This window comes from Schizosaccharomyces pombe, assembly GCF_000002945.2.
Source record: "Schizosaccharomyces pombe strain 972h- genome assembly, chromosome: II".
In the NCBI taxonomy this organism is placed as follows: Eukaryota; Fungi; Ascomycota; class Schizosaccharomycetes; order Schizosaccharomycetales; family Schizosaccharomycetaceae; genus Schizosaccharomyces; species Schizosaccharomyces pombe.
Genome location: NC_003423.3, coordinates 306,830 through 326,038, shown reverse-complemented (window position 1 = coordinate 326,038; position 19,209 = coordinate 306,830). Strand labels below are relative to the sequence as shown.

General features: G+C 34.5%; 7 protein-coding genes and 12 long non-coding RNA genes across 19 annotated transcripts; 10 read left to right on the top strand and 9 right to left on the bottom strand.

Moving 5' to 3' along the window:
• Positions 1 to 625: 625 nt before the first annotated feature.
• Positions 626 to 1,553, bottom strand: SPOM_SPNCRNA.4664. Its single transcript, NR_194023.1, has one exon. It is a non-coding gene; the product is annotated as a non-coding RNA (long non-coding RNA).
• Positions 809 to 2,095, top strand: car1 (arginase Car1). The gene has a single exon (NM_001021041.3). It carries the CDS (start codon positions 877 to 879, stop codon positions 1,846 to 1,848), a length of 972 nt encoding a protein of 323 aa, NP_595133.1. The 5' UTR covers positions 809 to 876; the 3' UTR covers positions 1,849 to 2,095.
• A 963-nt stretch (positions 2,096 to 3,058) lies between these two features.
• Positions 3,059 to 4,405, top strand: gor2 (glyoxylate reductase). The gene has a single exon (NM_001021039.4). It carries the CDS (start codon positions 3,355 to 3,357, stop codon positions 4,375 to 4,377), a length of 1,023 nt encoding a protein of 340 aa, NP_595132.2. The 5' UTR covers positions 3,059 to 3,354; the 3' UTR covers positions 4,378 to 4,405.
• A 114-nt stretch (positions 4,406 to 4,519) lies between these two features.
• On the bottom strand, positions 4,520 to 5,429 carry SPOM_SPNCRNA.301. Its single transcript, NR_150714.1, has one exon. It is a non-coding gene; the product is annotated as a non-coding RNA (long non-coding RNA).
• A 44-nt stretch (positions 5,430 to 5,473) lies between these two features.
• SPOM_SPBC1773.16C (transcription factor) lies at positions 5,474 to 8,345 on the top strand. Its single transcript, NM_001355789.2, has one exon. The coding sequence runs from the start codon at positions 5,559 to 5,561 to the stop codon at positions 7,344 to 7,346; it is 1,788 nt and encodes a 595-aa protein (NP_001342774.1). The 5' UTR covers positions 5,474 to 5,558; the 3' UTR covers positions 7,347 to 8,345.
• Positions 5,919 to 6,534, bottom strand: SPOM_SPNCRNA.4663. Its single transcript, NR_194022.1, has one exon. It is a non-coding gene; the product is annotated as a non-coding RNA (long non-coding RNA).
• SPOM_SPNCRNA.4662 lies at positions 6,916 to 7,217 on the bottom strand. The gene has a single exon (NR_194021.1). It is a non-coding gene; the product is annotated as a non-coding RNA (long non-coding RNA).
• On the bottom strand, positions 7,467 to 7,717 carry SPOM_SPNCRNA.4661. The gene has a single exon (NR_194020.1). It is a non-coding gene; the product is annotated as a non-coding RNA (long non-coding RNA).
• A 64-nt stretch (positions 8,346 to 8,409) lies between the features above and the next one.
• On the bottom strand, positions 8,410 to 10,368 carry dal52 (dipeptide transmembrane transporter). Its single transcript, NM_001021037.3, has one exon. The coding sequence runs from the start codon at positions 10,075 to 10,077 to the stop codon at positions 8,584 to 8,586; it is 1,494 nt and encodes a 497-aa protein (NP_595130.1). The 5' UTR covers positions 10,078 to 10,368; the 3' UTR covers positions 8,410 to 8,583.
• Positions 8,460 to 8,795, top strand: SPOM_SPNCRNA.4660. Its single transcript, NR_194019.1, has one exon. It is a non-coding gene; the product is annotated as a non-coding RNA (long non-coding RNA).
• On the top strand, positions 9,483 to 10,544 carry SPOM_SPNCRNA.4659. The gene has a single exon (NR_194018.1). It is a non-coding gene; the product is annotated as a non-coding RNA (long non-coding RNA).
• A 733-nt stretch (positions 10,545 to 11,277) lies between these two features.
• On the bottom strand, positions 11,278 to 12,782 carry arg7 (argininosuccinate lyase). The gene has a single exon (NM_001021036.3). It carries the CDS (start codon positions 12,740 to 12,742, stop codon positions 11,357 to 11,359), a length of 1,386 nt encoding a protein of 461 aa, NP_595129.1. The 5' UTR covers positions 12,743 to 12,782; the 3' UTR covers positions 11,278 to 11,356.
• Positions 11,509 to 11,709, top strand: SPOM_SPNCRNA.4658. The gene has a single exon (NR_194017.1). It is a non-coding gene; the product is annotated as a non-coding RNA (long non-coding RNA).
• Positions 11,830 to 12,718, top strand: SPOM_SPNCRNA.4657. The gene has a single exon (NR_194016.1). It is a non-coding gene; the product is annotated as a non-coding RNA (long non-coding RNA).
• A 75-nt stretch (positions 12,783 to 12,857) lies between the features above and the next one.
• Positions 12,858 to 13,986, top strand: SPOM_SPNCRNA.4656. The gene has a single exon (NR_194015.1). It is a non-coding gene; the product is annotated as a non-coding RNA (long non-coding RNA).
• Positions 13,521 to 15,602, bottom strand: SPOM_SPBC1773.13 (aromatic aminotransferase). Its single transcript, NM_001021035.3, has one exon. It carries the CDS (start codon positions 15,335 to 15,337, stop codon positions 13,892 to 13,894), a length of 1,446 nt encoding a protein of 481 aa, NP_595128.1. The 5' UTR covers positions 15,338 to 15,602; the 3' UTR covers positions 13,521 to 13,891.
• On the top strand, positions 15,138 to 15,783 carry SPOM_SPNCRNA.4655. Its single transcript, NR_194014.1, has one exon. It is a non-coding gene; the product is annotated as a non-coding RNA (long non-coding RNA).
• SPOM_SPBC1773.12 (transcription factor) lies at positions 15,572 to 17,879 on the bottom strand (the record flags this gene model as incomplete). The annotated part of the gene is made up of 1 exon (NM_001021034.2): positions 15,572 to 17,879. One exon carries the CDS (start codon positions 17,877 to 17,879, stop codon positions 16,095 to 16,097), a length of 1,785 nt encoding a protein of 594 aa, NP_595127.1. The 3' UTR covers positions 15,572 to 16,094.
• On the top strand, positions 16,412 to 18,997 carry SPOM_SPNCRNA.1338. Its single transcript, NR_150212.1, has one exon. It is a non-coding gene; the product is annotated as a non-coding RNA (long non-coding RNA).
• Positions 18,998 to 19,209: the final 212 nt, after the last annotated feature.

Below are 19,209 nucleotides of genomic sequence, written 5' to 3'. Positions count from 1 at the left end.
CGTCAATTATAGCTTTAATAGCTTCTTAAACTCGCTTGCTAATCTTGGCGATATTGTTGCTAGTTAAATTAATTTTTATCCTTTACTCATTTAAAAACCAACATTTTTATATTCCTCCTATACCAATGTTACAATAATCGTTACAAAATATTCAATCAATTTAATAAATTTTTTTATTTCTTTTTCTTTTTCTTTTTTGGTTACAATGTTCAAAAAATATAAGTTATTCATCAGATATTCTCCATATTAAACTTGTAAATACAAAACAAACTACCGTCTGAATAAAATTTCATCTATCATGCTATAATACAATACAATTCCGAAAATAAGTCACTTGACCCATGGAATTCCGTAGCTTAGTTTCGATCTTTTCCGTTCCATGGTAAATATGACTTGTTTCAAAAAATGGCTATGGAAAATATTCCCAGAGGGGTTGGGTGTATATTATGATTTTACGTCCTATTTCTATTAATTTTCCATAGTGTGATTTTTTCCTTTCTTGAATTACTTTATTTTTATTTAATTTATTTTCTTTGCTTTATTTCATTTCGTTTGATTTATTTTATTTATTTATTTATTTTTTTTTTTAATAATAGTGAACCGAGCTATCGTTACGGAGTATAGAAATGTTGAGTCCGTGGAATTAATATCCCGTTTTTAGGTTGATGAGTCTAATATGATTGCCCGCAAGATCTGATAACGGCCGGTAGATAAAATACTCAAAGACTATTGAGTAAGCAAACGCTCACTATTTATTAAAGCCGTCATCGGCATGAAAAACGGAATTCCATAAATTTCGCAACCTCCCATCTACTTCAAAGGGTCCTTTGCTATACACAACATCGTTTCTACCTGACTGAATCAAAAATATATACAATGTCTCCTCATAAAATACCCGAAGTACATAGACATATTATGTCTAGTAGATACATGGAGGGAAATGCCGTCTCTATCATAAATATGCCATTTTCAGGCGGTCAACCCAAGGACGGTGCTGAATTGGCTCCAGAAATGATTGAGGCGGCTGGATTGCCTGAAGACTTGGAGCGTCTTGGTTATAGTGTCAACGTCGTTCAAAATCCCAAATTTAAAAGTCGACCTTTAAAAGAAGGCCCTAATCAAGCCCTCATGAAAAACCCACTCTACGTTAGCAATGTTACTCGCCAAGTTCGTAATATTGTTCAACAGGAACTAGAGAAGCAAAGGATCGCGGTCAACATTGGAGGAGATCATTCACTTGCCATTGGCACTGTTGAAGGTGTACAAGCTGTCTACGATGATGCTTGTGTCTTGTGGATTGATGCCCATGCTGATATTAATACCCCCGATTCATCCCCTTCAAAGAATCTTCATGGCTGCCCATTGTCCTTTTCCTTGGGATATGCCGAACCTCTTCCTGAAGAGTTTGCTTGGACAAGAAGAGTAATTGAAGAGCGTCGTCTTGCGTTCATCGGTTTGCGCGATTTGGATCCTATGGAACGTGCTTTTCTTCGTGAACGCAGCATCACTGCTTACACTATGCACGATGTTGATAAATATGGAATAGCCAGAGTAGTAGAAATGGCATTGGAACACATCAATCCAGGAAGGAGACGTCCCATTCATCTTTCTTTTGACGTCGATGCCTGTGATCCAATTGTCGCTCCAGCTACTGGAACCCGTGTGCCAGGCGGTTTGACCTTTCGTGAAGCAATGTACATTTGTGAAAGTGTTGCAGAAACTGGCTCTCTAGTTGCTGTTGATGTTATGGAAGTTAACCCACTTTTAGGCAACAAAGAGGAAGCCAAGACAACTGTGGATTTAGCTCGCTCTATTGTTCGAACTTGTCTTGGTCAAACGTTATTGTAGAACCATGTATTTTATGCTATATCATGAATTAGAAGTATGTTACGCGTCGGATTAGCTACTGTGCTTTTTCAACGTCCCAACACACAAGTATATTAATAAACTCAAAATCTCATAATTCAGACACTGTACCGACAAACTTGGGCAAAGTTACTGTTTGGTTCTCAGATACTTGACTAGACTATTTAAGAAAGAATTTTACTTTTTCACATGAATTGAATTGCTTAGGTGCTAAGAACCCGAAATGTATGCTTTAGACTGTTGACTAAATATTATAATTATGACCAATATTAACTTTCAATTAAGTAATTCTTTTACTACTCTTTCAATTAAACTGATGGTCTTTTAGTACATTTATGAAGCGTCAAAATATTTTTTTACCAACCATAAACCGTTTTTTTCCTCCTTGTAATTCAAATTTTTCATAATGTCTTAACAAAAATGAAATTTTCTATTCGAATTTTCCCACTAATTGAAATTTAAAATTTGAACCCCAATACCATTACCATAATATTAAAAAAAATAACTTTGAGGTACTAATAGTTTCTGTCAGCGCTAGCTAATGAACGAGAAAAATAACTGTAAAAAAAAAAATATTGTCAATTTCCATCATACAACGAAAAAAAGATAACCATCGTCCTTATTTTTGATACCTTTTTAGATTTTTCCTCCGTGGTAAGAATTAATAATTTGTTTTTCTTTCACTTTCACCCACGGATGCATAACAGCCATCGTTTGTATCTTATCTATTTTTGCTTATATACTTGACAAGTGCGACGAGCCATCAATCCGAAAAAAGATCTTTATCATTTTTACTTTTCCATTAATAAATATTAACAATATCATATTGATACAACTGTTTGTCATCGCTGACAAATGAATTGTTATTTGATATCAGTCCTCCTGAACAAACATCGATAACTCGATATTGCCAGATGTTATTGGATATAATTTATGGATTAAAAATTCAACAAGCAATTTAACTTGGAATAATAAATAATACCATACGCAAGGGAATTCTCGTATTCTATTCAATTTCTATATTAATAATGAATAATAATATAAACCAAGTCCGCAAATCTATAGTTTCATTTAACGAACCTCGTTAAAATTATGTTGGCTCCTCCTTCATTTACGATATGAAGATTAAGGAAATCCATCGAGTCACTAATTTATTTCTCAGATTAACAAATATCTTATCTATGCTTGTCCCATGATCAAACTAATCATAGACAAGATCGTTATCATTTCATCGAACTGATTTACCGGTGTATTAATTGAGCAGAATTAATATGAAATTTACCAATATGCCACAGTGGTGAAAAGGCCTGTTTTCCAAAGTGCTGTGTCTTTTTTAAAAAAACGATCATTCGGTGATTTTTTTGTATATAATTAATTAACCGTATAAATTACTAGCAACTCTCATTCCCAGCTTTTAACCCTCAATCATTTTTAAGGGAAAATTCGTTTACTTAAACACGACTTTGTTTTATCCATTTATTAATTTAAATGAAGCAATCGCGAACGAAGCGCGTTTTAGCAATTGGCGAACTAAAATTTGCTACAAACACGTTGAAAAGATTATCTGAAAAGTATCATTTTGAGTTTATCGTTCCAGATCCACACGATCGATCCAAAACGATAGAAAAAATTCACGAAGCTGCCTCAAAATCTACATTTGATGCTTGCTTTTGGTTATTCAGAAATGCAGCCATTTCGCCATTTACGGAAGAAATGCTGGGGCCTTTACTTCCCACTTGTAAATTGTTCGTAACTGGTGCTGCTGGTTACAATAATGTTGATGTCGACTGGGCTACAAGAAATGGTGTTTACGTCGCAAATACTCCAAACGGACCTACAGAGGGAACAGCAAATATGAATTTAATGCTCTTTATGTGTACACTCCGTGGAGCTCGAGAGGCAGAACAAAGTCTTCGCCTTGGCAAATGGCGTCAAAACTTATCGCTGACGGACGATCCATATGGAAAACGAGTGGGCATTATTGGGATGGGCGCAATTGGCAAATCTTTTGCTCAAAAAATTCTTCCTCTAGGTTGTGAAATTGTATATCATAATAGAAATCGCCTGGAGGCAGAGGAAGAGAAAAGACTAGGTGCGTCTTTTGTTTCTTTCGATGAACTGCTAAGCTCTAGTGATGTAATTAGCATTAATTGCCCTCTTACCCCAGCAACTCACGATTTAATATCCACGAAGGAATTTGAAAAAATGAAGGATGGAGTTTATATTATTAACACAGCTCGTGGTGCAATAATTAATGAAGATGCCTTTATCAAGGCTATAAAATCTGGCAAAGTTGCTCGTGCAGGTCTCGACGTGTTTTTGAATGAACCTACTCCCAATAAATTTTGGTTGGAATGCGATAAAGTAACCATCCAACCACATTGTGGTGTATATACCAATTTTACGGTTGCTAAAACAGAGGAATGTGTTTTAGCAAGTATTGAAACATTTCTTGATACAGGAATCCCCACCAATCCAGTCAACGGTCCGTTCGGCATGAATGGTTGTTGATGCAAGTCAAAAGTCCTTTACATCTACACAAGTAAAGTATATGTTAATAAAAAATATTCATTTTTATGTTGTTGCTTTTTGTGAGCACGTATCTGTAAAGAATACATATGAGAGATTCTGTCATTTTGAATGCTGCTTTTTGGGTCAGCCTGTTCAAACTTACATAGTTGAAAAGATTATCACATCCTTATTTTTTAAAGCTAACTATTTATTATTCACTTGTTAAGATGCTCCTCCTCTCAGGGAAAAGTAAAAGTAGAAGTTCATTTTCCAAAATGGGACTTTACAGAAAAATTGAATATCTGATTCCATTTCAAGGATTTGGAAGATATTTATCTTTGCGTGCGTATACTAGACATGCTCGCATAATTTTATAGTAGGATGCTAGCAACGGTGATTAAATTGGCAAGTCGAATTATCTTAGATCTAAGGCTAAAATCATAAACTGCTATAATCTTTTAGATATCAGGCTACTACAAACTGCTGTTGCCAATTTAAAATGGTATGGTACATGAATCGATCCTTCGATAAATGTCTATCTAAGTGTTCGTATTAGTCAGAATATTTTGGTTCCGAACTGATATCCTCCCGCGTGTGCATAAAATATTCCATTTCATTCAATATCAATTCATAAACTAGTCATTAGATGAAGAAAATATTTCTAGTTCGTATTATTTATATAAGCATACGTAGAACCATAAAGTCAGGCAGACTAGTTCCTAGTTTTGGCTTGAGTAAGTTCAATTTCACTTCGACGAAACTGGCGTTTATCAACGTACAAATTTAATTCTTTCCTCAATTTAAGAAAAATGCCTCTTTTTTTTAACTTCGTAATATCTATACGGTAAAGACATGTTTAAAATGGTATAATCTAATGAGCTATGTAGTTTTCATCTTATCAACTGCAGCTAAAGATGGGTTGCTTCAATATCGTGTTTGATTATCTGCAAAATGTCCGACATCTTTCATATTGATTACTATTAAACTTTTTTTTTTTTTTCAACCAGAATAGTATCGACTGGTTACCCTTTATCAAACTTGTGTGACTAGGTTGAGTTATCAATATGGACCATTCGTAAAGCCCACAGCAAAACTCATTCGCAACTAGTCTGTGTTTAATATATACAGCAATTGACAAGATTAAGCATAAATATATAACTAAAAAAGACTCACATTTTTAAATGAAAAGGATCAGAAATGCTTGTGAATTGTGCAGGCGTAAGAAGCTAAGATGCAATGGTGAATTAACTTGCCAAAATTGTATGGTATATGGCGAAGAGTGTCGTTATGTTAAGCGGGTTAAACATGACAATCGAGCAGCAGTACAAGAAAACGAAAGGTATCCTATACTCTACACTCCGCTCAGCACTTCAGATCATGATAACGACGAAGAGAATGAAATCAATGAGTTGAAAAATGCTGTTAAAGCTTTGGATAAACGTTTTGATAATTTCGAATTAAAGCTAGAGGCTCTTTTCTCTTTATTAAGATCTCAGCAGGACTCAGAGAGGAAAGTGAAACCCGGGGGTTTTCCATCTTTGGTTTCACAGATTTTGAGTGCAGGGGCTCTCGTGGATTCAAAATTGCAGGCATACACTATGAGAACCAATTTTTTTTCTAATGGATTTAGCAGCAACGATTTATTCCCCCATAGCTTTCCTACTTGGAAAAGTGCCTTTCGAGATGTTCCAGACAAAGATTGGGCTAAAACATGCTTGGATTGGTATTTCAGATTTATCAATTGTAATTGGCCTATATTTTATAAGAAACAGTACATGGAAAGCTTTGAAAAGTTATATATAGACAAGAATTTGGTCAAGGGTGCCTGGATTGTCTCGTTCTATGCTATTTTGGCTTTGGCTGTATCTCGAGACAAAAGAGTCGATAATAGTAAATTGGCGGAGTCTTTTTTTGCTACTTCCTGGTTTCTAATTCAAAGACCTGGCTTTTTTCTCACACCGCAACTCGAAAAAATTCAAGCATTAGTGATCATGATTCAGTTCGCAAGTCATCTGTCGTTGTACAATCTCTGCAAAAAACTTTGCGGTCAAGTTTGTTTGATGGTTAAGGATTTAAATTTACACAAAGAAAGTACAGACAAAGATCTTGACCAAGATATGGCAGAATTGCATAGACGAATATTTTGGGTATGCTACATTTTTGAAACTACCACATCCTTGATTTTCGGAACCCCTCCCGTTTTGGGAGATCTGGAAATTGAGTGCAAATACCCTGACATTAATTATGCTCATTGTTTTGCTGAAAACGTCCAAGGAGATTTAATATTTACATGTGAAATATCGTTAACCGTTTTGAAACACGAAATAAGGACTAAGCTCTACAATAGTAATAATGTTTTTTTAGACAAAGGTCAAAAGGGTGTGATATCTAACATTCAAACAAAGATATTGAATTTTGAAAGAGCCATTCCTTCTGAAATGAAGCATTATTTTGAGATACTTAAGGCAGGTAACGGGCTGCCCGAAGAACTGGATATTATTAAGCAACATTTTTTTACAGCTTGCGTGGAAATATATCTGTCATATTGCAATACACTTATTTATTTATATCTCGCGGACGATAGCATTGAAGGATCAAAAATTTGTTTAAGCACGGCTAGAGCAGCTATTGACGTTATTAAGGGATTTTTGGTGGTTCTTGATCCTATTTCAAAAAATATTTGTTATCTTTGGCTGTTTCTTTATTGTCCGTTTACACCTTTTTTGACGGTTTTTTCACATCTTTTGGAAGACGACGACTTGGACGCTGATATATGCGTCAAGGACGTTGATCGGTTATACTCTATTCATGCTTTTTTTTTAAAAATGAAAGATATCAGTGGAGAATTTGCTGAGAGGTTATCAGTTATTACTGAGAATTTTATTCAATCGGCTGAGCAATATCTTGCGCTGCAAAATACAAGTGTGTTTGGGACATTTGATGCCTTGAGCGAAAGTTTTTCAATTTAATATTTATATACTAATAATTTAAAGGCTTAAATATGTCCTTTTATTTGAATGCTTACTGTATCGTGTTCTTATCGCTTACTGTTTTCAAAGCGCATGCTTGATATATATATGGCAAGTTAATTTACTTTGACGACAAGTATCGGAAAATATTTATGTCGTGAGGATTCTATGTACAATATAATGGTTTTAATCAATATATATTATCACTTTAACATTTTTTGATCGATTCATTCACCGGGCAATATTATCTCAACAATTTCTAATCTGACGGTTTGCGGGTTTTCCAATTTAGCGAGAACATGAAATAACTTATAGCTCATATGTTATGTTATAATTAGCCAACGACTTCGTAAATTTGAAAAATTAATGCTTACTTAGACTGGTTGTCCTATACGCCCAGGTCATCACTTTTTAGAATTTTCTAGTACTTTTAATATATTGGTTGTTTTCGGTTATTGATAAACAGTTCTTGAGCTGGCTTGAGTCTGCGATGCTATCATTCATGATCAATAATACTGTAAACAACCATTTTTAATATTCATTGTGGACCACAACATGGGAATGATTTTTATTATTATAGTAAACTAGCTACTGGTAAATTATTAAAGAGAAGTCGAAAATATTACAACCAATTGACCGAATCTTCGTTAAGGACATGCATAGTTTAAGACACTCATCATCTTATTTAGTGTTGTCAATACAGTGGATTTCAATAGACAGGATAATCAGTATAATAAGTAAATATCGATAGAAGAACCGATGCTATTTGTTGGACGTTACAGAAATTCATTTGTAGGTTCATAGTGACAAAAATTATATGTCAAATACTTTAAGAACTTATAGGTCTTCGTCAAACGGGTATTAAACCATCATCATTCTGGCTAGTGATGCTTAAGAAATCAGGAATAATTCTACCTCAGCATTGTACAAACGAAAATGCTTACATGTCTATTAACATACCCAATTGATATTTCCCACTTAAATCAACAAACGGGTATACAATTTGATACAAAAATTAGACTAATAGAACTAGGAATAGTGTACGTGACCTGTTCTTTTATAATTAAGAAAAAAACACAAGTTCCAATTTATTAATTAACTAAAGAAGGTAATAGGGGATCTAGTAAAGAGGTTTACAATATACTAATAACTTGACTAAAAGAATTGACTAATTATTATTCCTTCATCAATGCACACCGGTAAAAAACAGTAAAAAAACAAAAAAATCAATAGAAAATTAAATAGAATAACGAAATTCGGGATTTTCAAAGTCGGTCAAATCCTTTTTGTCTTCCTCACTCAATTCATTTGATAAATATTCGTTTTTTTCATCCCTTCTGCGATTCTCTCGCACATTAACGGCATAAATAGCAATAATAATAAATATAGCAACGCAATAACAAACGACAAATGATACTTTAGCTCCTTGGTATTTTGGAGCTTGTGTAGACCTAAATGTTTGGGGGCCGACCATATTTCCAACGCAATATCCAATCATGGAAACAGCGCTCATAAAAACTTTTTTGGTGTGGCCTGCGCTATTAGACGAAATGCAGCTAAGGATGCAAATATATGGAATTGGTGAAATGCCAAACAACCAGTATCCTGCAAGTTGTGCATGTGTAGGTTTTGCAAATGCAATAAGTGATCCGGAAGTTAAGTTAATAGCCAGGCCAACCAAAGCAATATCCATTCGTCTATTCGTAAACTCTGGGATAAGGCCAAACAAAGTTAAGGCAGCAAACGAAATGGAGGAAGTGGGCATATTCATAAGCAATGCCTTACCTTTTACGTAGCCAAGATTCTTTAACATGATGCTACTAAAATTTGAAAGCCCACCATTAGGGATAGCAACGGCTATTTGTAGGAAAAAGTATAAGTACATACGTACATCTCGACAAGCTTCCAATATTTGGTATTTCTTAAACTTTTTGCTGCCAAGCCCTGCATGATCAGTGTCTAAACGCTTGAGGACAAGATCCTTTTCCTTTTCACTCAAGAACCAAGCTTTGGAGGGTTCATCGGGAATGTGAATAAATATGAAAACCCCGTTAATTATGGTAATCAATCCAGTGATAATAAATAAGATTCTCCAAGGGGACATGGTTAAATTGTTTTCAAGCTCTCGTTTATACAAGCCGTAAGACATACTTCCTCCAATAAGACCACCAAGTCCATTCCAGGCTACAAGGAATGCCATACGAAAAAATTGTTCTTCTTTTCTATACCATTGTGCAATAAACAAAACAAAAGCTGGCGTAATAACTGATTCCAATATACCCAACAAAGTACGAGTAGCGATATAGGAAGCATAAGAATGCACCAGGCAAGTCAAGGTCATTAATATACCCCAGGCCACAATGAAGGCAGACGTTACTTTGCTAAGAGGAAATTTTTGTAACAGAGTGGATAATGGTAACGAGAATACCATAAAACCAAGATAAAAAGACGTACCAACCCAATTGTATTGATTGCCCACCATATTTAAATCGGTGCGAATACCCATAATTGATGAATAATTACTGGTGGATTTGTCCATATATTGAAATGCTGAAATGAGGCAGAGAAGTGGCATAACCCATAAATCTGTCTTTAATTTGAGTTTTCGATTTAGCGATTTGTCAATAATGGGATGTTTCTCTGCAAAAATCACAGCAACATCCTCTTGGCTGTCTGATCCTTTTTCACCCAACTCCTTAATACTGTAATTTTCTTCTTCTGTCTTCTCCATGATGAGATTAGTAGTAATTGTTGTGAATGTAAGCACAATAATAAATATTTGAACTTTCCTTCGTCCTTTATATAATTGAAAGCGTCAAAGCATTATCATTGATACAAACCAGATAAGCTACAACTATGTTGATTTTAGCAGACAAAGGGCTGCAACAAGTCAACAAATTTGACAGATTAGTTTGCAAAATACTTATTTTACAAGTATCTACAGCATTTTGTCTCAGATTCAATTTCCAACTTGGTCTTCCGTGGGTAGAATAGGTTGAAATTTCGCATCAGGTATGCATACAATCAACATGAAAATCCCCAGATTTTCTTATTTTCTCATCCACGGATCTTACATCCGTGGATAGAAGTCGGAGTATGAAGGTGCCATTTTGGGGTGTACAACTTGCAACATTAATCTACCTTTTTTTCTCTAAAGATTACCACTATTGATTTAACGGACTAAGAAATTATAAAAATATTAAAGCCGTTAAAGAAAAGTAACTTTATATAACGATATATTTATTTTTTATAATTTTAAAAAGACTACTTAATAAAATGAAAATTTAAATTAAAAGAATTAATTCTCCTTTTTTTCATTGAGGCTTAAAAAATTTAACATAATTGGAATTCAATCAGCGTGATTTTGCTAATTAAGCATTGATCCTATTTGGTTATGTTTTGAATGAGTATTTAGACACTATATGAGTAAGATACACTTGGAATCATTTTTATAAAATATTTATCTCTTTTTTTATGAACCGTTAAGAGATGAAAAGGTCTTTTAATTATTTTTATTTGCATATTCTAATTATGTTCTAAGTAATACAGAAGACTCAAGAATTTTTAATTATATTTCATTTCCAAACGTGTCTCTCTGCATTGTTTTGCAAAATCATTTATTCACAACATCGAAAAAATGTGATTTTATGCAATTAGATTTTTAGTAACTTAATTAGGAAAATATCATACACCATTTTTTATATTTGCTTTTAGCACCACTTTAATTACAAGAGCTGAATACAGAGCTTGAAATCATAAATTGAATAGGTAATCGAAAAACCATTTAAGAGGAAGTTATTTGCCATAAATATAAAAGTACTATACCTTATTGTTATTGTGGATACCTCTTTCATGCAGCTCTTATAAAAATTCTTTAATTGCGTTAATTAAATATGCATGAAGAACCCATTTTACTAAATGTACAAAAAAACTAACAGAGAGAAAAGGTATTTTATTTATAGACAATTATAGAAAACCTGTTTATTAAATTAAAAAGAAAGACATAGTTTTTAAAGAATTGCTGATCGTATATGCTCGATTTGTTCTTGAACACAATGCTTAGCAGTACCACCAATTGAACATCTTTTTTCAACACTTTCTTCGTAATTAAAGACTTTTGAAACGTCTTCATCAAATAAAGGATGCAATGATTGCAAATCAGAAACTGATAACTTGTCGAGAGTAGTGTTTCTCTCTTCAGCCATGCGAACTGCGGATCCCGAAATATGATGAGTTTGGCGAAATGGAAGACCTTTACGAACAAGATACTCAGCCAAATCGGTAGCTAGTAAATCGGGGGTCAAGCTTTCGGCAATCTTTGTAGGATTGATGGTAAGGGTTGAGACAACGCCAGTCAAAATTTGCAAAGAGTCAGAGACGGTCTTAAAGGCATCAAATAGTGGTTCCTTGTCTTCTTGCAAATCTTTGTTATAGGTTGTAGGTGTGCCTTTAACAGTTATCATGAGGCCAATCATATCACCTAAAACACGACCGCTCTTACCCCGAAGTAGCTCTAAAGAATCAGGGTTCTTTTTTTGGGGCATAATACTACTTCCCGTAGAATACGCATCGGAGAGTGTGACGAATCCAAATTCCGAGCTCGAATATATGATAAGATCTTCAGCAAAGCGAGAAATGTGAAGCATTACCATGCCTGCCCAAAACATAAATTCGATGACAAAATCACGATCACCAACAGCATTCATGGAATTCATGATAATGCCTTCGAATCCAAGCTCTTTACGAAGGAACTCGCGATCGACGTTGAAAGGGTTGCCAGCTAAAGCACCAGCACCCAGCGGTAATTGACTTACACGAGTATACAGCTGACGAAGTCTGCCAAGGTCACCTAATAAAGGCAAGGCGTGAGACATGAGAAAATGGGACCAACGAACAGGCTGAGCCCTTTGTAAATGCGTATAACCTGACATTATTACATCAATCTCCATCTCAGCTCTGTTGGTAAAAACTTTAAGCAAGTTAATGACATAGACTTCAACCTCTTTGATTTTTCTGCATAGCCATAAACGCAAATCGGTGGTAACTTGGTCATTACGACTTCTGCCAGTATGTAGCTTGCCAGCAACATCACCGATTATCTCAGTTAATCGGCGCTCGTTTGCTGTGTGAACATCTTCGTCGGATGGTTCCAAAACGAATTGACCCGAATTCCATTCTCTTTGAATTTGTTCCAATCCTTTTAGGATGCTATTCAGCTCTTCTTCAGATATCACATTTTTCTGGCACAAGGCTTTTGCGTACGCCATGGAACCAATAACATCTTCTTCGCACATTTCCTTTCCACTATAGATGGATTTGTTGAATTCTGCCATCAGTGGATCAGTAGCTCCTGAAAATCTACCTCCCCATAGTTTTTTGCTTGATTTTTCTGCCATAGTGCCAAGATGCTTTTATTCAATATTATTTTCAGTCTACAAATGATGGTCTAATTTTCCTTTACTTATATAATAGCGTGAAGAAATGACTTTTTCTTCTCAGATATTCGCACTTATCATTTTAGCTTTTTTCTCTAGTTTAGATAACACTATACGAATATGGGTCAAAATAACATCCGTGGATAGCAAGTACTCAACAATCAAGCTCTTATTGAAAGTTGATCCACTGCTAAATAGCAAGTTATTTTACCAAATACTAGATAGTTAGTTTGGAAAACGCTTTGCCAAATGATCAATAGAGTCGGAATTTTTGTAGACGAATACCGAAATTGAAATTAGCCACCTAGAAGTTGAGTTTCATATTTTTCTTTTCTTTTTCTTTACTTTACATAGCAAATTCAAGTATTCAACACCATTTTGATGAAATTTCTTCCAAAAGGCTGTTTCGAAGTGAGGTGTGGAAGCATCCACTTACAAAATCAAAAACAGATGTTCGCTAGCAATGAAATTCCCAGACACATGCCTAATTTTTACAATAATGAATAAATAATACATTCTTTATTGTTTAAAAAGTTAAGTCATCTCAAGTTAAGTTGCATATCTTTATTCAGAGCAAATTACTCTAATAATAGGGAACAAATTAAAGTAGAAAATTGAGTTGTAATATATTACCATTTCTCATTAGTTATGGAATTTTTCATAATACATTTGCACATTGTTGAAATAATTTATTATACGAGCTATGCATTTGAAAAACCTACTCGTGCTAACCAGCATTACTTTCGACACACTAATGAAAGAATTAGCTACATTAGGATCTTGAGCTGTTGTCAAAATGCTTAACGTAAATTTAAAAGAAATATTTCAACTTGGTCAGACTATTGACGATCTAAGTAAAAATGCAAACACTGATCACGAAGCACATAATATTTAAGTACAAATAGTAAAAATCACAGGGTCAGTTCCTCTTGACAAATTTTTAAACAGTGTTAAGTGCAAGGCCGGCATACTTTTTATAAACATATTTGTCTCAAAATCTGAAACCTTCCTAAAAGTGATTATTAAGTAGAACACAATTTAAAATAATCTGCACTTTCAAAATTCATATATTTCCAAGGAAACAATATTTCTTTGACTTTTATAGATGATTCAAGGGCAGATTCGTACTCTGCTTTCGACATTAAAATGCTCATTTATGACTGATGTAAATCGCTTAATTCCCTCCTCAAAGTCCTCAAAGTCAGCAATTGAATATGCGAAACGGAAAAAGATCTTAGTACTACGTTCTGGATTTGCCATAAAAAACTGACCACAAACAGTTTTTACACCTTTTTCTACAAGCGCTAGGAATATTTCCATTTCAATTTGGGAAACTGACTTTTTCGTATCCGAAAAGCGGTAATGATTTAAGTTTAACTCAACCCACAAGAATAATCCAGCTCTTGGTACGTGATAAATACAAACAGAATTTGGTAGATACTTGTTTGCTACATTAAGGAATGCGTTTCGACGAACAGTATAAGAATATTGCAGCTCCTGTAACCATGCACAAAAGCCCTCTTGACCCCAATTATGCAGCATTGCATACAATACAGATTGGCAAATACCAGACGGGCTTTCCGTGCATACTTCTGCAATCCGTGTAATATGATCAATAAACATTGAATTTCCAGTAATATAGCCAAGGCGGGTTCCTGGAGCAATCAGTTTAGAGAACGAATCAAGTCGCAAAACTCGACCTTCTGTGTCTAAACTTAGCAATGAAGGGACCAAACTCTTTAAAAACGTTGACCCATCACATTTTTGCTGTGCAGGGTTTAAACTTCCGTTATAATCTTCCATTTGTAGAAAATAGTATGGCTCATCTTCAACGATGATGATATCGTATTTCCTTGCTAATGCTAAAAGCTTTTTGCGCCGACTTAATGACAAAGTAGAACCAGTAGGATTTTGACCAGTAGGAACTGTGTACAAGACATGAGGTCTAGGTCCCAGAGATATATCCCAGTCTCTCATAATTTCTTCAAGACTTTCAGGAAGCATACCTTCCGAATCCATATCAACAGATACAAATTGAACACCTAGGGCTCGCATTGCGGTGATGGCAGCAGGATAAGTGTACTTTTCTGTCAAGACATGATCCCCATAATTGACTAGCAGTCGTAAACAATATTCCAAACCACTTGTATTACCATTACTCATCTTAATATCCCAGTTTTCGTATCGGGGAGCATGAATCCGCCGAATGTGTTCCTTTATAAATCCCACCAATTCAGAAATTCCTTGGCATTGGCCATACTGCAAGGACTGAGAGAAATTTAAAAGACCCTCAGAAGGATCAGCTTTTATGTTAAATGTTACATTAACCTCTTTGGCGTATGTCCCATTTTCCTCCTTAAAGCAACCAAGTTGAGGAAACTTGATAGAAAGCTCACGGATAGCAAACTTGTTAGGATGAGGTAAACCTGAGGAAAAAGATATAGCGTCAATCCCTGTACTACTTTTAATTCTTCCTAACATTTGAAAAGGGCCTTTCTCACGAGCCTTGCTTTCTCTCGACAAATGATGGCTAAAATCCTCACTATTCCGGATCATATTGTCAAAAATATGCGATAGACTCAAAAGAAAAATTGAAGTAGTGATATGACAAGGAAGCCTTTATAAACTTCTTTGGCCAGTTTAATCATTCATTGATTACTGTCATATTTCACTTTGGGCGGTGGGAAATCATGATCAATCCATGGATATGCACGTCTACTGACTACGGTCCCATTTGGATACAATAGGAACAGATATGAGCATTTTTTGAGATTTCCGATTTGGAGCAAATTCCGTTCCACGGGTCAACTATGGAGAGGTTAAAGAAACGAGACTTTAATTTTTGTCATCTTACTATGCCCCAGCCGTGGAAGTCGGAATGATGATCCACGGATCTAAGATAACTAGTGATCGTCTTTGAAGCAAAAGTGTTTAAATACAAGTATTGGAAAATGTTGACAAAAGTTTTTGATTACATTTGCAATCGATTAAAATGGTGATATGAAAAAAAAAAACACAGAGAATAGTGTGCGCCTTGAAATATTTCAATAAGGAATATATGAGCTTGGTTCATTTTCTTTTCAATATGAAACAAATAAAAGTTTTAATCTACCACTAATAAATAAATTGCTTCTGTTGTAAGCAAATACTCAATGGCTGCATATGCTGAATTTTTTTTATTGTTTACGTTGAAACAACTCTTTGTAGTTGGTTCATTTTTTTTAAAACCTTACTGAGTACATGCGAAAATCCTTTTGACGATTCTCGAAATGTAGAAAAGTAATATTTATAATAAGTATTCAAAGAAAGAAGATTACACCAACAAACTCTCCAGTTCAAAAATGTTGGAACCGACAGAAGATTTAAGTTCTAAATAATGTTCTGCAGCATCAATACAATCCAAAGCAACGCGAGATAATTTGTCAGCAAACTCTCCGTTAATCTCCTTCATTTCGACAAAAAACCGATAGAGTGAATACATTCGATCCAAGTCCTCGATTTTTTCATCACTGGTACCTTTTTCCATTTTTAGGATATTGGAAAAAAGGATTTGAAAAGGTGTAAAAGGACAATAGAGAAACAACCATAAGTAACAAATCTTTTTAAAAATTGGTTCAATAACCATGAAGTAGCTTCTTATGGCATCTGCAGCTTTCCGTGCAATTTCTAGGCATGTTTCATAATTTGTAAGAGGATCGTAAAAGTATAGTTGAGTAATACAATACGATAAGTAAATTTCAACACAAGCAGTAAATATATGTTGATTTTCGAAATCAACATTCTTTGGAATTGTCCCATTTAATTTAATAACATCGTAGTACTGTTTCAGCTCGTCTGGCAAGTTCCTTTCCCAAACAATCAGTTTTCCTCGAATGCTTAATACGGCTTCCTTATAGACCTCTTCACTTGCCGAAGCTAAACACTTGTATATTTTTTTCCTTATTTCGTTTTTAATAATGGTTAACTGGATTTCTGAACAAAATACTATACCACCTTGACTTGACTCTGTAAACCGAGGCAAAACATCCATGGATGGAAGTTGGCAATCAATTTCTAGATCACCCAATTCCGGCGGTGTTCCAAATATCAGAGAGGTAGTTGTTTCGAATATATAACATGTCCAAAAAACCCGTCTATTTAGCTCGTCAACTTCAATGTCGACATTAGGATTCGTAGCTTCTTTGTGAAGATCCAAATCCTTAACCATTAGGCACATTTGACCGCACAAAACTTTGCAAAGATTATATAAAGATAAATGTGCACAAAATTGTATCATAATTGTTAAAGCTTGGATTTTATCCAGGCGCGCTGTAAGAAAAAAGCCAGGTTTCTGGACCAAAAACCAACTTGTAGAGAAAAGCGATTTTGATATTTTTTCTTTATCTTTTCTTTTGCTACGGGACACCGCTAAAGCCATAATGGCATAGAAGGAGACAACCCAAGCACCTTTTGTTTTTTCTTTATCGGAATAAAAGTTATCAAAAAGGTCCATAAAATTTTCTAAATCAAATAAAGGCCAACATGAATTTATATAGCGAAAATACCACTCAACACACCGATTGGCCCATGCTTTTTCTGGTACATTGCGATATACACTAATCCATGTAGGGAAACTTTGAGGAAACAGATCATTCATGGTGTAATCCTTGGGATGAATTTGGAAAATCCCTGGATACCTTCTCATTTTTTCATCTATTAGAAAACCGCAGTTTTGAATTTGCTGTACAAGCGATGGTATCTCGTTCGACGTTTCTCTCTTTTCTGACAGATCGTAGTTGAGCAAATTTAGCATATCGTCAATCCGAGATTCCATATTAACAGATCTTTTGCTTAACGTTATAATATGATTTCTCAGTTCAATCATTTCGGTGTACTCTCGAGTAATACCAGCTGTTGACTTCTTTACAGGCGGCTGCCCGACGACGATATGTGGGTCATCCTTGTCTACGTTTGGCTTCTTTACTCTTTTTCTTTTATTATACTTGCACGTTTCTGAGTACACTACACAATTCTGGCATTTTGGCAATTCGCCGTTACACCGAAGTTTTCTTTGCCTGCACAAGTCGCAAGCTGTGCTAATTTTTTTTATTGGTACCATTGTTTGCACATTTAAAAACTTCCAACAACACAGTCTTTTAGGCGTTTTTTTGGAATATTAAATTTTTTTGAAACTACTCGTACAGGGCACCTTGCAATATATACAATTTTGGAATTTTGTGCCATTGATAGTAAACAATGATTATCGCCGATCGATTTTTTCGCTTAATTTCGAGTATATTTCAATGACGCGAGCGCCATGATAATAAATGAACATTCCTTAAATGGGACAGATAACAAAATAATCAATCCAATTTATGGGTGAGAGAATTGTTCCTTACTGCTTGGTATCAATTTCAACCTGCCGTTCTTCATGTGATCTTACAAAAATCCATTAGTAACATAGCTTCATCATTATAAATACCATGGTAAACAGCCAAAAAATGATAATAAACAAGTCTAATCAAAAAGAATAAATGTGAATATTAATATAATGAATAGGATCAAAAGATAATGTTAGGATTTGGAGCTGAAAGCAATGGGAAGCAAAACTTTTGAATGCTACCAAATTATTCCGAACAACTACTTAAATGAAAAAATCTTTAACAATTGCTTGATATCAAACAACTTTCATTTTAGCTCGGAAATTCATTTTTAAAGGCATGAAATAAATATTGGAAGGAGCCATAATCATTCACATTTTTTGTACGTTAATTAATAACACTATGTTTCAATGTCCAGGCTTACTTATGTTAATTTAAATAAATGTGTTGAATCCCAGTTAATTGCCTAATGAGATTTCGACTTTGAGGCATTATTTACTACCATCCGAGGTTTTCAATCAGGTAGTTAAAAAAACATAAAACAAACATCAAAAGAGGTATATGATAATTAGAGTTACATATACTGTATCATTAGATACGTTGTCTCGAAAAAATGAGCTTAGTGTGGCACCAATCTTTTTTTCTTTTCTTGCAATTTACTAGACTCCACGCAGGTGGTCATTTTCAAATACTGTTTGTTTCTTTAGCTGGGCAATTTTTACCGGTAAAGTGCGCACATTTTCCTATCCAGCTCGTAAATATATTTCAAGCATTTTACTTCTCCTCTTTTGTTAACCACAGAGAATAGATAATTAATACACTTTCTTTTCTTATCTCTACAGAATCAAGTCGATCAGGTATACATTTTTACGACGAATCACTTTGAATATTATTTGTAGCAGAAAAACCATCGTCTATAAAATTTTGAAACTTCCTTTAATTGAACATCATAATTTTATAGTCCCGAAATATAACTACTATACATTAACCAACAAATGTTCTTCCCTATTTTTAAAGAAGGTATTTATAATAGCTCTTCCTTTTAAAGATGACTGCTTCACTGGCTTT